Source organism: Urocitellus parryii, chromosome 11 (genome assembly GCF_045843805.1).
Source record: "Urocitellus parryii isolate mUroPar1 chromosome 11, mUroPar1.hap1, whole genome shotgun sequence".
NCBI classification, from domain to species: Eukaryota; Metazoa; Chordata; class Mammalia; order Rodentia; family Sciuridae; genus Urocitellus; species Urocitellus parryii.
In genome coordinates this window covers 12939653-12953652 of record NC_135541.1, presented here as the reverse complement: position 1 = coordinate 12953652, position 14000 = coordinate 12939653, and the positions used below count along the sequence as shown (strand labels likewise).

The following is a 14000-nucleotide window of genomic DNA, read 5'->3' as shown; positions in this document are numbered from 1 at the left end:
CTCCCCAAGCCTCGTGGTGTGCCCTCCAGCCTCCTAAGGCTGGCTGCAGCAGGGGGAGCCTCTGCACCCTGTGAGCTGAGCCACCACGGCCGGGGCAGGAGAGGCCACAAGGAGGAGGAGGAAGGCCGCCACAAGTCCAGGGGCAAAACCATGGCCAGGCAGAGGGCACAGTGACCGTGTCTCCAGGGGAGGCAGTGCCTGCCTCAAACCCATGGGCCCCTCTGATTATCAGTGCCCAGGTAAATGGGATGAGGTCACCGATGCCTAAAAAAAGCACCTTATGAACTTTGGAGAGCCGTGTGTGTGTGTGTGTGTGTGTGTGTGTGTGTGTGTGTGTCAGCACCGGTGGCTTTCACCTTAATACAAGGCTTTTTTTTTTTTTTTTTTTTTGGTACTGGCTATCAAAACCAGGCTTGCTTTACACTGAGCTATCTTCCAGTCTTTTTAAATTTTGTTTTGAAACAAGAGTCTTGCTAAGTTGCCCAGGCTGGCCTTGAACTTGCTGTCCTCCTGCCTCAACCTCCCACTTGCTGGGATTAAAGATGTGAGCCACCATGCCCAGCTTAATATAAAGTTTAAGTAATCAAAGTAACATGGTCAGAAATCTTTGCCCGCCCCACCCCATTTTTTTTCTTTCTTTTATTTTTCTGCAGTGCTGAGGATAGAACCGAGGGCCTTACACACGCTGGGCAAGTGCTCCACCACCGAGCCACATCCCCGGCCCTTTTTGTTTTTATTTTGAGACAGGATCTCACTAAATTGCTGAGACTGGCCTTGAACTTGCGATCCTCCTGCCTCAGCCTCCCCATAGCTGGGATTACAGGCTGCGCCACTGCACCCAGCCTGCGTCTCCCCTGCAGGGTCCCAGCAGGCAGCGGCTCCCTCCCTCTGCTGACCCACCACGGGGTGGGAGCCTCCCGGATGTCCATGAAAGTGTCTCCGGTTCTCAAGTTCCTTTCTCAGTTTTAGGACACAATTTTTCTTCCACAGAAAGTTCTCGTGTTCCCCTTTCTCTGGTGCAGCAGTTCCCAGTCCTCTCCTGCCTGGAGAGTCCCCGAGGATGGCCACAGTGCCCTTCCCTCAGGCGCCCACGTCAGATCCCTAAGTGGTGGCGTGGGACATCCTCAGGGCCCTCTCCTGGCTCTAGAGAGCCCCTCCTTGTGCCGCTTGGAGTCTGGGTCTCCTTGAACCCCCCGGCAGGCTGCCATGGCCTCCTTAATGTTGCCCTATCTCCCTTCCCCTCCTTGCCAGGCCTCACTCCTCTCTCCCAGCCCTTCCCAAAGGGCAAATCTAATGCCGTCTCTCCAGGCCCCAGGAGGCAGTCCGCCTTCTTTAGCTAACAGCGCCCTGTGGGATCCAGGCCTCGCACCCCTCACCAACTCCTACTTACTCTTCAAGACCCAGCCCAGACATCACCCCCTCCAGGAAGCCTTCCCAGACTGAAACCCTGCCCACCCCAAACTTTTCTTGGTCTGCCTGCCTGCTGCGCAGGAGCAGTGGAAAGCAGAACAGTCCACCTTCCCCTTCGTCAGCGTTTCTAGTGTGGCCTGAGTTGGTGCCCAGCTGTTTGTACAGGGAGGTCATGACACTGCGCCCACCCCCACCCTCAGGAGACCCTTCCTGTCCTGGCTGTTGCAGGAAGTACCTCTAAGAACAGCGGGGAACCCAGGGCAGGCTTTGGGTGTGCGGGGCCTGGGCTGAAAGCTGTTGTCTGCTCTGTCCCTAGAGCTGAAGGGCCTGCCACACCCTCGGCTTCCCCCCATTGTGCCTCCTTTCCTGTTGAGCCTGGAGGCGGGGGACATTCTCCCTCCCTTTGAGGACCTGCCTTGTGTTTTCCGCAGCATCTCCAGAGACCCCCTCTCTGGCCCTCCCTCTCGTGGGCTCTGGGGTCTGCAGACTCCGCCCCTTGAGCTGTGTGCTGGGAGGTGGGGTCGCACCCGCTCCCCCTCCGCTCCCTCGAATGTAAAAAGAGGACTGATCAGGTTGCTCTTGTGGGGCTGGGAGGGCTCACTGAGCTAAGGGCGTCCCTGCTCTGGGAAGCCTGAGCCGTGGTCAGCCTTGTCCCCAGCTCTGTGGACGAGGGGGCTCTGAGGAGAGCCCAGCTGGACGCCCGCAAGTCCAAACATCCTGTTCTTTCTTGAACTCCCTCCTGGAGCCACGGGGAAACGCTGTAGGTTTTTTCATCTCCTCCTCTCGGGTGACAGGGAACACACAAGCCTGGCTGGCTTGAGCTGCTGGCTCTCTGTGTGTGGAAGCAAGTCCAAGCTCCTGAGCAGGGTGGTGGCTGCTTTCCTGGATTAGGGCTGACTCTGTGGGAACTGGACCACCCCTGAGTTAGGAGGGCAGCCCTGATGCCTCCCCAGGGCCCGGGCCTGCCGTGGAGCCCCTTCCTCCTGGGCAGGGGGCACCCCCGGCACCTGTCCTCCCCACCCCTCCTGCCTCCTCCCCTGCAGGTGAACTTCCGCAGCCCCCGGAGCAGCCAGAGGTGCTGGGCAGCACGGACCCAGGTGGAGAAGCGGCTGGTGGTGCTGGTGGTACTTCTGGTGGCAGGACTGGTGGCCTGCCTGGCAGCTCTGGGCATCCAGATCCAGACAAGTAGGTGCCTCTGTGTCTCGTGGTGGGCTCGACTCCCTCCTGCCCTCCGCCCTGTCCAGCTCTGCAAGGGCAGCTTCCTGCTCAAGCTGGGACCGGCTTCCAAGGATGAGCTGGGGCTGGGCTGGTGGGCTCAGGGAGCTGAGGATAGACCGAGCCCAGGGAGGTGGGCGGCACGGATGGTATGAAAGTCTTGGAACCAGAAGGACCGGCAAGTTCTCAGCTGTGTGACCTGGACAGGCCACGTCACTTCCCAGAGCCTTCGTCTTCTCTACTTTAAATGGGTCAGCAGTGCCCAATTTGGAGATGGCTCTGAGGACATACCTGGTACCTGCGAGGACGTTCTCAGCTCGGTTCTGGGCACTGCTGTTGTTAGGACGCAGGACGGTTAGACAGGCTGCCACTGCCTGCTGTCCTCAGCCCCAACAGACTAGCAACAAAGGCTTCTGTTTACTGTACACCACCCGCCGGCCAAACGCCTGTCATTTAAGTCTGTCGCCTCCTGTCCTCCTCAGAGCACCCCTGCAAGGTGTGGTTGCTTTGGGTCCTTTTCCATATGAGGAAATGGGCATAGACCAAGTAGCTTGGCCAAGCTTACACAGCCAGTGGGGGTCGAGTGGCAGGTGGAGTGGAGAAGTGTGCACAGGCTGCCGGCTCCGGAGGGCTCTGGGGCCCAGGCCCTGCCCACCCGCTTTGTAATCAGGATGCACTCCAGAGCACACCAGGACCCCAGAGGAGCTCAGCTCTGTGACCCAAGGCCTTCGCACCGCTCTGTAAGTGGGCGTGTCTGTTCCATCCCACACGGTGATGCCATGGGGCCTCTCAGGTCCTGCGGTCAGGAGTTCGAGGCTGGATCTCATGTCCAGCTGCGTAGATCCAGTCAGTGCCTCATTGCTCAGCCCTTACACAACCCAACAGGGTGGATTCAGGTTACACCCAAGGCCAGGGGCCCACTCTCCTGTACCCCCACATCCTGCTTTCTGCTGGTCCACCTGGTGAGCAGCCCCAGGGGTTCCATCCACCAACTTGGTCACTCACCCCATCAGAGAGCTCATGGCTGTGTTGAGCCTTTGCCACTGTGAAGTTGCTGACCTGTGAGGGTAGCCGTGTTGGGCTGGGGTGGGGAGGGCCCTTGGGGGCCTGAGGAGAGGGCAGAGACTTCATCTGAGTCACCCCTGCATCCCTCTTGTAGGGGACCCATATCATTCATTCATTCCACAAACGTGACGGGTGCTTACTCTGTGTCAGGCACTGAGCTAAGGACCTGTGTAATACTTAAGAAATAATCACTTGATTATTTAACTATTTAATGGTTTATGGGCTTTTTACCAAATGTGCCTGGCCCAGCAGGTGCTTAATGCCTATTTGATTCATTAATTACTAATCTCCAGACTTCTAACCATATGTGCCTGGCATCGTGCCTGCATAACTTAACTGTGCAAATAGTAAATCGAATAGACGAAATTTTCTTAGAGATCCTGCACCTACTGGAAGAAAAAGTAGGCCAAATCTCCATCATGTTGGCCTAGGAACTGGAAGTTGGAGTGAACCACAGAGTAGGAGGATTAAGCCGGGGACAGCCTTTCTCTGCCGAGTGTGTGCGTGTGTACCTGACTGTGCAGGTGTGAGTTGCGAGTGTGTGCATGCACCTCTCTGTCAACAGGGCACATGTAGATCTTCCTCGCCCTGAAGCTGCCACCTTACCTTGTCCTCACCAAAGTCAGTCCAGAACAACTGGCCAGTCAGTGTGGAGCCTGGCCAGCCCCGTTGCTCAGCTCATGGCCCAGGACATGGGGAGTGGGGCAGATTCAGCAGCCAGTGTTGCCTGCGACCATCCCTAGGAGTTCCTGCCCAGGAAGTTTCTTCACCAGGAACCAAAAGGGAACCCCCAGGGTCAGCTCCTAGCTATCAAACCCAAAACAATTCTGCCAAGTGGGGCCCACACGGAAGAATCCTGCTTCTGCCTTGTGTTCCTGGCTCTCAGGGCCTCAGATTTTCCCTGGCCTAGACCCGGGAGAGGAATGAGCCGGGCAGAGATCAGTGACCCTGGGCCACCTGAGAAAGCAGTGGCCACCTCGGATGTTGACAGTAACCTCGTTACACAGCAGTAGGTGCTGACATTGGCCACGGATGTGCAAACATCAGGCCAGTCAAGGCAGATCCTCTGGTGATTCTACAAGACCCGCCGGTGAGTGATGTCTGGCCAGTGAAGTGCATTCCCGTCCACCCTCCTGCTAGGCCCTCCCTCCCGGAAACTCTCAGGTACTTTGCAAACAGCAGCCGCCAAACAAACAATTATGTTCTCCCATTTAATTTTTCAAAGCATCTTTATGGCACTATCCAGATGAATGCTTTCGACGTGGGTCTGGTTCCTGCTTCTCAGCTGACCACACATCCTGAAGGGAAGAAATATGAGCCCTGCTGCAGGTGGTGACAGGCGCTGGGCAAGGCACTTTCATTCCGTCACTTGTTCATCCCACAGACGTGTATTGAAGAGCTGCCGGATGCCAAGCACAGTGACAAGAAGGGGACAGAGAGGAGCAAGGGAGATACCTGACCCACCCTCAAGCTCATTTCTAGTGCAGGAGGTGGACAGGGAGATACGGTCGTGACCCAGCACAGCCCACACTATGATGGCAAACACCCAGGCAGCGAGGACCCAGAGGGGAAGAGGGTCTGGAAAGGTTTCCCTAAGGAACGGAAGCCTTGGATGAGCAGGGCGGGAAACCATTAATTAACTAACCAAATTTACATTAAGACCTGCTTGGCCAAGACTATTTGTTTAAAGATCCTCAAACCCTAGAATAGTTAGATAACCCAACGGTCACTGCCCGGGCCCAGCCAGGAACCCAGGGCAGTGTCTGCAGAGGAGGCACCCGCTGAGGATGCCACCTGCAGGACCGACTCTAGGTGCTGGTTTCTGCTTTTGTCTTCAACCCTGAGCCCCTCAGCACTCTGCCTTCTGGGTCTTTCCACCAGCCAGGATCGTGCCAAGCTTTACTTCCTGTGGTTTGGTTGTAAAAACAATAGGTATTCTTTTTCCTTCCCAACTATGAAGTTTTATCATAATAGTGAATAGGCCTTGTCAAGCCACACACAAGTTCTCTTCCGCCTTCCCCCATAAAGAGTCCTGTCGTCGCTGTGGCTGGGGACGGGGACGGGGACATGCAACTCTGAAACTCATGACGAGCTCATCTGGAAACATTGAAAATGGCAGCTTCGGTCCTGCCGTAGAAGAGATGCTCTGGGTTCATGCACAGTAGCTCGGTAATTTTTAATTACTGCCTAATCTCAAAATTAAGTCACCCTGATTTTCTTGCTGTGGTGTGACTCCTCTGAGCCCTTCATCCACCTGAAGGACTTGGGGTTTGTCAGCTGAGGTGGATAAGCCCCCGGCGGACCTGCTCAAGACCCTCAGCCCGGCTGGGATTGTTTCTGAGTGAGCTGAAGGCTGCAGTCTTTCCTCCTCTCTGAAGATCAGCCTGGAAGCTCAGACCTGTCTGATGTGCCCTGTGTGATGGGATCGTGTGAGGTCTTCCTGTCGTCACTGTGAAATGGACCCTGGAAAAACTGAGGCTCAGAGGTTTTGTTTTTGGTTTTCGTTGGCAGTGCTGGGGGTTGACCCAGGGCCTTCGGTGGCAGAGTGCATACTGCCGAGCTGCGCCCCCAACCCAGGCTCGGACAGGAGGTCTCTGCACCAGATTTGAACCCAGATCTACCAGTCTCCAAAGCTACCCAGCCTCACTGCCTCCCTGTGTGGTGAAGGAACCAATCCTGCCAATCAGGCCACTCCAGCCCGCTGTGGCCACCAAAGAGGAGACGGAAAGCAGGAAAACACGGCCTTGGGGCTGCTGGGCCAGGACAGGCCAGCGTTGGCTCTCAGCTCTCCTGTGCAGCTGGATGACCTCGATCTGGTCGCTCTCTCAGAGCCTCAGTTTCCTCAGGGATATTCCACCTGCATCTGACGCTGGAGCGAGGGTTGAAAGACCGTGAACGTGGGTGGTGGTCCTGGTGCCCAGCCTGTTCAGGAAGCAGTCCCCCCTGTGGCCTGGGTGGCTCCTGGGGGCAGGCCATGAGCCTCTGGGGACCTGCCAGGTTGGTCCCTTGCGAGAGCTCATCGGACAGCCTTGAGGCAGGGTCTGGCCCTTGCTCACGCCTTTGGCAAACCAGACTCTCAGGTTGTTTCTGTTTATTTATTGTTTTGGTTTAGGGTTGTTCAGCCACCGACCCCCCCCCCCTCAATTGGGACAAGCAGCTCTCCTGCCTGGTGAGGGAATGGCTTCTCCCAGTCCTTTCCCTGTCCCTGAGTCCTGGTACCCTATGTCCGCATCACCCAGTTGGCTCCTAGTCAACGTTCAGTTTAGTTTTGTAAATAAGTGGCTGTTTCTCCTGGTGTGTTTTGACTTTGCTTATGTAACATGTGTGTCCCCAACAGAAAAGGGTCGGCTCCTGAAGGGAAGGACTGCCTCCTGTCTCCCCGCCTCGCACACACTCTGTCCTCGGCAAAGGGCCTCAGTATTGATTTTGTGGAGTAGCTGAGTGCGTGAATGAGTGGATAAGTGTGTTGAGCGTCGGGGAATAATAAGAGGTCAGAGAATCTTTGTGGAGGGAGGGTTGATTAAGGGAAAAGCACCCCTGGGTGTGCTGGTGCCCGCCTGTAATCCCAGATTACGTCGGAGGCTGAGTTAAAAGGATAGGACATTTGAAGTCACCCTCAGTTTAGCAAAACTGTCTCAAAGTAAAAAAGGCTGGGGATGTAGCCCCGGGGTGATGAGCCCCTGGATTCAATCCCTAGAAAGAGAAAAAAGCACCTGGGCTCCAGGTACTTTTAAGCCACAGAAGGGACTTTAGGCAATGGGCCGAAGTCTTACTTCACAAACCAGAAGATCATGAAGCTGCTGAACCCTTTCTTGTTCGGGGTCTAGTGACCATCCAGTTCCTAGTCTGTTCGGTCAGGGCAAGGGTGGGGCACGTGTGCTGGGGGCCCCAGGCCACCTGTGCCACCCTCCCAGCCCTCCTCCCTGCCCATCACTGACTTTTTTCCCTTACCCCTCCAGGAACACCCCCCGTGTGCCTGAGCGAGGCCTGCGTCTCGGTGACCAGCTCCATCTTGAACTCCATGGACCCCACGGTGGACCCCTGCCAGGACTTCTTCAGCTATGCCTGTGGGGGCTGGATCAAGGCCAACCCCGTGCCTGATGGCCACTCACGCTGGGGGACCTTCAGCAACCTCTGGGAACACAATCAAGCCATCATCAAGTACCTGCTGGGTAAGCACCAATGGGGACACTAAGGAATGGGCTGCAGGGGGCGCCACCTACTGCACCTGCCAGCCAGGCCTGGTCAGAGGAGGGCCATTGCCCTGTCACTCGCTGTGGGGCCCTGCTGTGTGAGTTATTCATCTCTAGTCTCAGTTTCTTTGTGTGACAGCATTAATAACATCCAAACTGTAGGGTTGTTTTGTTTGAGGTGCTGGGAATCAAACTCAGGGCCTTGCATATGTTAGGCAGGTGCTTTGTCAAAGTTTTGAAACAGGGTACTTGCTAAATTGGCCAGGGTGGCTTCAAATTTGCAGTCCTCCTGCCTCAGCCTCCAAAGTAGCTGAGATTACAATCATGCACCATTGCGCTCAGCCCAAACTGCAGGGCTTTGAGCACCACAGAACACACGGTGATTCGTCAGCCCGTCTATGACATATACCGGGCACACAGGAGCTGGAAGCTGTGGTCATTTTATGTTGTGGCTTCAGGATGCAGCATCATCCTTGACTGGCATTGACTGAGTTTTGAAAGCTATGAGCAAATGGAGTCGAGGCTGGACATACCACGTCGGACTTTAAGGCTACGGCCCAACAAAAGTTCTAACAGCTTATCGGAGAGTTAAGTTGTCCACGTAGGCAGGGGTCTTCCGTGGCCTCACAGACTCTCAAAAGTACTTTTGACTTTGGGATTGATGGTTTCATCCTCAGATTCCAATCCCCGTCTGCCTTGTGTGCAGCTGGATTTCTGGTTCATGTTGTTGAATTCCCATCAGCCCCACGGAACCCAGAGGGAGTTGCAGCGCCAAGCTGCACCCCAGTCCTGACTCAAACCCCTTGGCAGTAGGGATCTTTTCCTGCTGCCCCCTGCTGTCCCCTGTCCTGGGACCCTAAATGCTGGGAAGGGCCAGATTATGAAAAAAAACAATCCATGCAGCCATACTGGACAGACCTTGGCTTTGACAAATACTCATTATTAACTTTTTGAAAACCACTCAAGACACCCAAGGTAGGTAAAATGGAAGAAGCTACCTGAGAGGGGACAAATCTTCTCAAAAGGACAGTCATCTCCTTACGAGACAGGAAATGATTCTAATTTGACAATTATGAAATCAAGGCAGCTGGGGCTCTTGGTGAAGGTGAAGGAGTCCTTACTCGCTCGTGCCTCGTGCTGGGGCACAGCTGCCACCAGGTAAAACCTGCCTGTCCTTTCTCCTTGACCCCGGGCGGTTCCTGGGTGGGATGCCCCTCAGCACCCAGTGCAGCGACAGCCTCCTGCTGGCCCCCCAGGGATGGAGCAGGGTGGTTCGCGAACGTGGAGTGAAGGAATCTGCAGGCCAACATGGCCAAGCCCCAGCCTGAGATGGCCCCAGGCCATCTGAGGCCACCAAAGGTGTCTTCCAAAGGGGGTGCCACCTTTTGTTTCAGATCTGGAAGCTCAAGTGGCAAATATGTCTGTGGTTTCAAGGCTACAACTCAGGACAGTCCCTTCCCCAGAGCCCAGTGACACAGCCGGGGCCTTGGCAGGACCATAACGAAGCAGCGGGTGGTCCAGACATGTAGCGAGGTGGGCTGGTTCAGTGCCGACTCTCACTGCGAAGTCTGGGCCAGACTGGTTTTTCATTGACACACTGGCAACCGCGCTCCTCCAGGTTGTAAAATTTAATGGGAAAATATGAGTAAAGAGCTCTCCTCAGCCTGCACGTGGTGGTTGCTCTTTGCGGTGGTAGTACTCTCGTTCCTCACATTAATCCCCGCACAGGACTGTACGGTTCGCAGAACGCTTTTGAACTTCATCCCATTTTATCCTGTAGGGTGGGAGCTGGGGAGGTATCGTTCACCTCATTTGATAGATGAAAAAACTGAGGTTCAGAGAGGTCCTCAAGATAGGCTCATAGTTGGCCTGATTCCTGGTCCTGTGCCCTTTCCCCTGTCCCATGCCCTCTCCTCAGGTATGACGGACAGATATAGCTCCCTTGTCACTGTGTTGAAGGGAGCACAGAACACTGAGGGCTGAAGGAGAGTGGGAAGGACATTGGCAGTTTTTGAGTGTCTGTTATGTTTTAGGCTGTTTATATCTACTGCCTCTTTAATTCTCATTAACATCCTGGAACTTAGGGATTATCGTTCCCATTTTATAGATGAGGAAACCGAGGCTCAGAAATGTGAGATAATCTTGCCAAGAACATACCTTCGTTCCAGAATGGAGTGGGGCTCGTGCTCTGGGGGGCAGATAGCATGGGGGGGGGAGGAAGAAAGATGGGCAATTAGGCCCAGAACCACTCCTTTTGCTTTGTGGTCAAGGGGGCTGGCCTCTTACTGTCCTGAACTGATTCTTACTGGGAGGACCTTAGACCTGTGCCAAGATTGGATCCATCCTGTCCTGTTCCCTGTACGTTGGCAGGGCTCATGAGGAGTGGCCTCCAGGCCTGGGCCGTAGCCTTACATCACCGTGTCCCTGAGAGTCCCGTTGTACATGGAAAGCTGCTCTGAGCTGGGCACAGAACAGCCGGCATCAGGCCATCAAACCCTTGACCCCAGGGCCAGGGGCTGACGGTATCAGGAGGCAGACCAGAGAGCTGCGAAGTCTGGTGGCCTTGGCCTGCGAGCTTGGCCGCTGCCAAGTGACCTGCTTCTCTCCACCGTAGCTCCAGTCTCTGTGAAATGGAGGAGCCAGTGCCACCGGGAGTGAGGCGGCTGTGACACTGACTGGCACATGTGGTTCAGAGGGCCACGCACAGGGCCTGCCACCCACCGAGGGCTCGGCAGGGCATAGGCGCCCTTCTTGGTGGGGTGGGTTCCAACCGGACTTCATCCTGACAAGCTGTGTGACTGCAGAGGGCCACCAGCCTCTCAGGCCTCAGCTCTCCACCTGTGAAGTGGCGTCTAGCTCACGTGGTTAATCAGGATGCTCTAAGGGAAAGAATCTCTGCTTATTTTATTTCTCAGGGAAGCACTGACGCGGACCTGGCTCCAGAGCAGGCAGTACAGGCACGTCCCCGCCACCGAGGCCTTGGGTTACTTCATTTTATTCCCGTGGTGCATTCAAGTAGGCACCAGTATATTCCCATTTTACAGATGAGACTCACAAAGACAAAAGAAGTGTATTTCCCAGGAAAAGGTGCAGCTGGGATCAGCTATGGGGCCTCAGAACTTCTGTCCTTTGTCTCCTGGCTCTCCTGAAGTCAGATTCCCCACCGACAGGCCCCGAGTGACGCTGCTCAAGAGATTGACTGAGCAGAGCCTCCGGCCTCATGGCTCCCATCTGCAGTGGCTGCTTGGCCGAGCTTTGCAGGCCAGCCAAGCCTTGGCCTAGGCCTGACTCAGTACTGGGGTCACCTTCACGTCACACTGACCAGAGGCTTGGAAGGCACATCCTGGGGTCCCGTCCCCATCAGGGTTACTCCTGGGGATTAGTCTAGAACAGCCCCTCACCTGTGGGCCTCGATACCTGGGGCCTTGATACCTGGGTGGACACTGGAACAAGAGAGAGTGCTCAGGCTCCTCTGAGGTCACCCGGAGCAGACTTCTTTCTAGATGGACAGAGGAAAAGATATTTGCAGTGCCGGCAAGGATGGCGTCCACTGGTCCAGAGGACAGCAACTACCATCCATGTGCCAAGTGAGCTTGGGCAAGCCGTGTGTTTCTTTCATGGGTGAATTCACCCCAGGCCCCTCAGGAAATCCAGAGACCTGGAGCAGGTGGGCTGAACTAGGCCCGGGGCCACTGTGGTGTGTCCTCCTTGCAGCCTGCTGGCTAGAACACAGGCGCCTCACTGCACTCTGCCTCTCCCCCAAGAGACATACAAGCAGTACCTTGTGGACTTAGGGGAGACAAGAGTGTGGCCTCACCAGATACAGGGGCGCAGGCCTGTAATCCCAGCCACATGGGAAGCAAAAGCAAGAGGATCACAAGTTTGAGGCACCTTAGCGAGGCCCTAAGCGGCTTAGTGAGACCCTGTCTCAAAATGAAAAATAAAAAGGGCTTGGGATGAGGCTCAGTGGTTAAGCGACCCTGGGTTCAGTCCCAGGTACCAAAAAAAAAAAAAAAAAGTGTGGCCTCACATCATCGGGGAAGCCAACAGACAGGCCCCTCACTCCTTAGCCTGGCCCTTGCCTGAGGCTTTCCCACTGTGCTTGGATCCAGCCTCTAGAGTGCCCCCACCGGGCCCTTCAAGACCCCTTCTACCCACTGCCTCTGTTGAGTCTTCCAAGGGCTTCTTAGGGCCTGAGCTACATCGTGGTGCTAACAGGTTTACTCTACAATATCATATATATATCATAACAAAAAAATGTAATGCCAGCTTGTAATAATTCAAGCAATACCGGGACCATAAGGAAAAGTTCGCAGCCTCCTTCCTTCTATCCCAAACACCAATCTACACATGCACGCTATTCCAGCAGCATGAGATGTGTCCATGTCACTGATCTGGCAACGAATCAGGTCACCCTGTGTCATCGCTCATGGTTTTGTTTTTATGTTTCCCGCATTTGCTGTTTCGTCTTCCTGCCCTCTGTGACAGGCTGTGTCTCTGAAATGCTGGCTCCGTGCGGGGCACATTCTGGGGACAGGGCCTCTCTGGGGTCCCAAGGGCATAGAAATTGTTTGGCAACCTGAGACCAGACCACAGAGTTTCCAACTGCCTGGATACTTCCTTCTTGGGGCCCTGAGTTCCAGAAACTTCCCCAGTCACTTCCCCAAAGTCCCGGAGAGGAAGGACAGCATCCCATTTAATCAGGCCACTTCTTCCTCTGGGAGTTTGTATTGGAACGCCCTTTCCCACATCACTCCGCAGGAGCCTGCAGGAGCCCAGGCAGGAGAGCGGTGACCCAGGGGGGCAGAGCGGTGACCCAGGCAGGCTGCGGGACGGGGGGCTGGGAATTCCGTGGTCTCCCTGGCTGCAGCAGGACTGCCTGGCCAGGGACGTGTGGGGCCCCCACTTGGCCATCAGGGCAGGACCTGTGTTTGTTTTAGATAAAAACCACAGACTCAGTTCCAACAGTCACAGGCCTCCGGAGCCCCATCCTGCTGGGGAAGGGGGAGCTGATAAAGAAGGCGCCTTGTTCTGCAGGAGAAAAAACATCAGGGTACCATGTGTCGTTGCCATTCCTGGTGCCTACTGCAGGCCAGGCCCTGCACCGAGGTCTCGTGGACAGCCCATGGGGATTCAGCAGCATCCTGGCATTTCAGAGACAGGGAGAAGGTTAGGCCCAGGGAGGGGAGGGGAGGCGCCTGCCTGGGAGGGCAGAGCCCATAGCGGCTTGGGCTTCCTGGAATTTGAACCCAGGCCACTTAAGCTTCTCTGGGGACCAGCCACCCCTGTGTGGGTGTGGCTGTGTGTGTACATCTCATCCTAACAGTTCCCACTGCGGCTCTTACTAGTACCACACCCAATTTATAGGTGAGAGGTTGGGTAATTTACTGGAGGTCGCACGAGTCAGTGGCTGAGGCCCAGGGCAGAGGTCCACTCGGGGGTCTGGTAGAGATCCCCAGGTGTCTGAACCTGAACTTCAGACCGACGCTCTTCACTTGCCACTGGTTCCCGGGCTCCACATCCTGGTAAAGGCAGCTGCTTGCCCAGGCTGAGGAAGCCTGGCACCGTTCCTGACACTCTCACCCCTCCTCTGCTGGCCCATGCCCCCATCTTGGCCCACCTGCTCTACTCCAGTGGCCTCCACTGGCCATCTTGCTTCAGCACTTGTCCCTGGAGCCCTTGAGTGAGGAAGGAGAGGGGTGGGAGAATCCCGGGGATCCAGGAAGCAGAGGTGGGAAGAGGAACTTGAACTTCCACCAGGGCTCCTGCCCCAGTCAGAGCTGAAGCGGGGTCCAGGCGCGGTGCCCCTGGAGGGGGCGTAGCACAGCACACACCTGCATTTCCTCTCCATGCAAATCCTGGGTGGCACCAGCCCCATCACCCTCCTCCCCTGAGGTGACATCCTCCTTGTTAAACACGGACGCTGAGCTCCCTTCTTTGAGCTCATGTTGCTGAAGGCCTACTTTGTGCCTGTTCAGGTTCTGGGGACACAGGGATGACTAAGACACAATGTGGGGCGAGGCAGCCCACGCAGCCCCACTCCCGCTCCACGTCAGCCTCCTCCTGCCCAAGCAGGGCTTCCTCTGGCCGCCTTCCCAGGCCTCTCCCACCATCCTC

The 14000-nt window shown here is 55.7% G+C and overlaps 1 protein-coding gene across 3 annotated transcripts in view; it reads left to right on the top strand.

The window, feature by feature from the left end:
- Ece1 (endothelin converting enzyme 1) overlaps window positions 1–14000 on the top strand; it is a 97605-nt gene that overhangs the window by 50616 nt on the left and 32989 nt on the right. For all 3 annotated transcript variants that reach the window (XM_077791652.1, XM_077791651.1, XM_077791650.1), the window contains exons 3-4: window positions 2454–2595; window positions 7650–7862. In XM_077791652.1, coding sequence (XP_077647778.1) covers window positions 2454–2595; window positions 7650–7862 — 355 coding nt within the window. The remainder of the gene's footprint in view (window positions 1–2453; window positions 2596–7649; window positions 7863–14000) is intronic.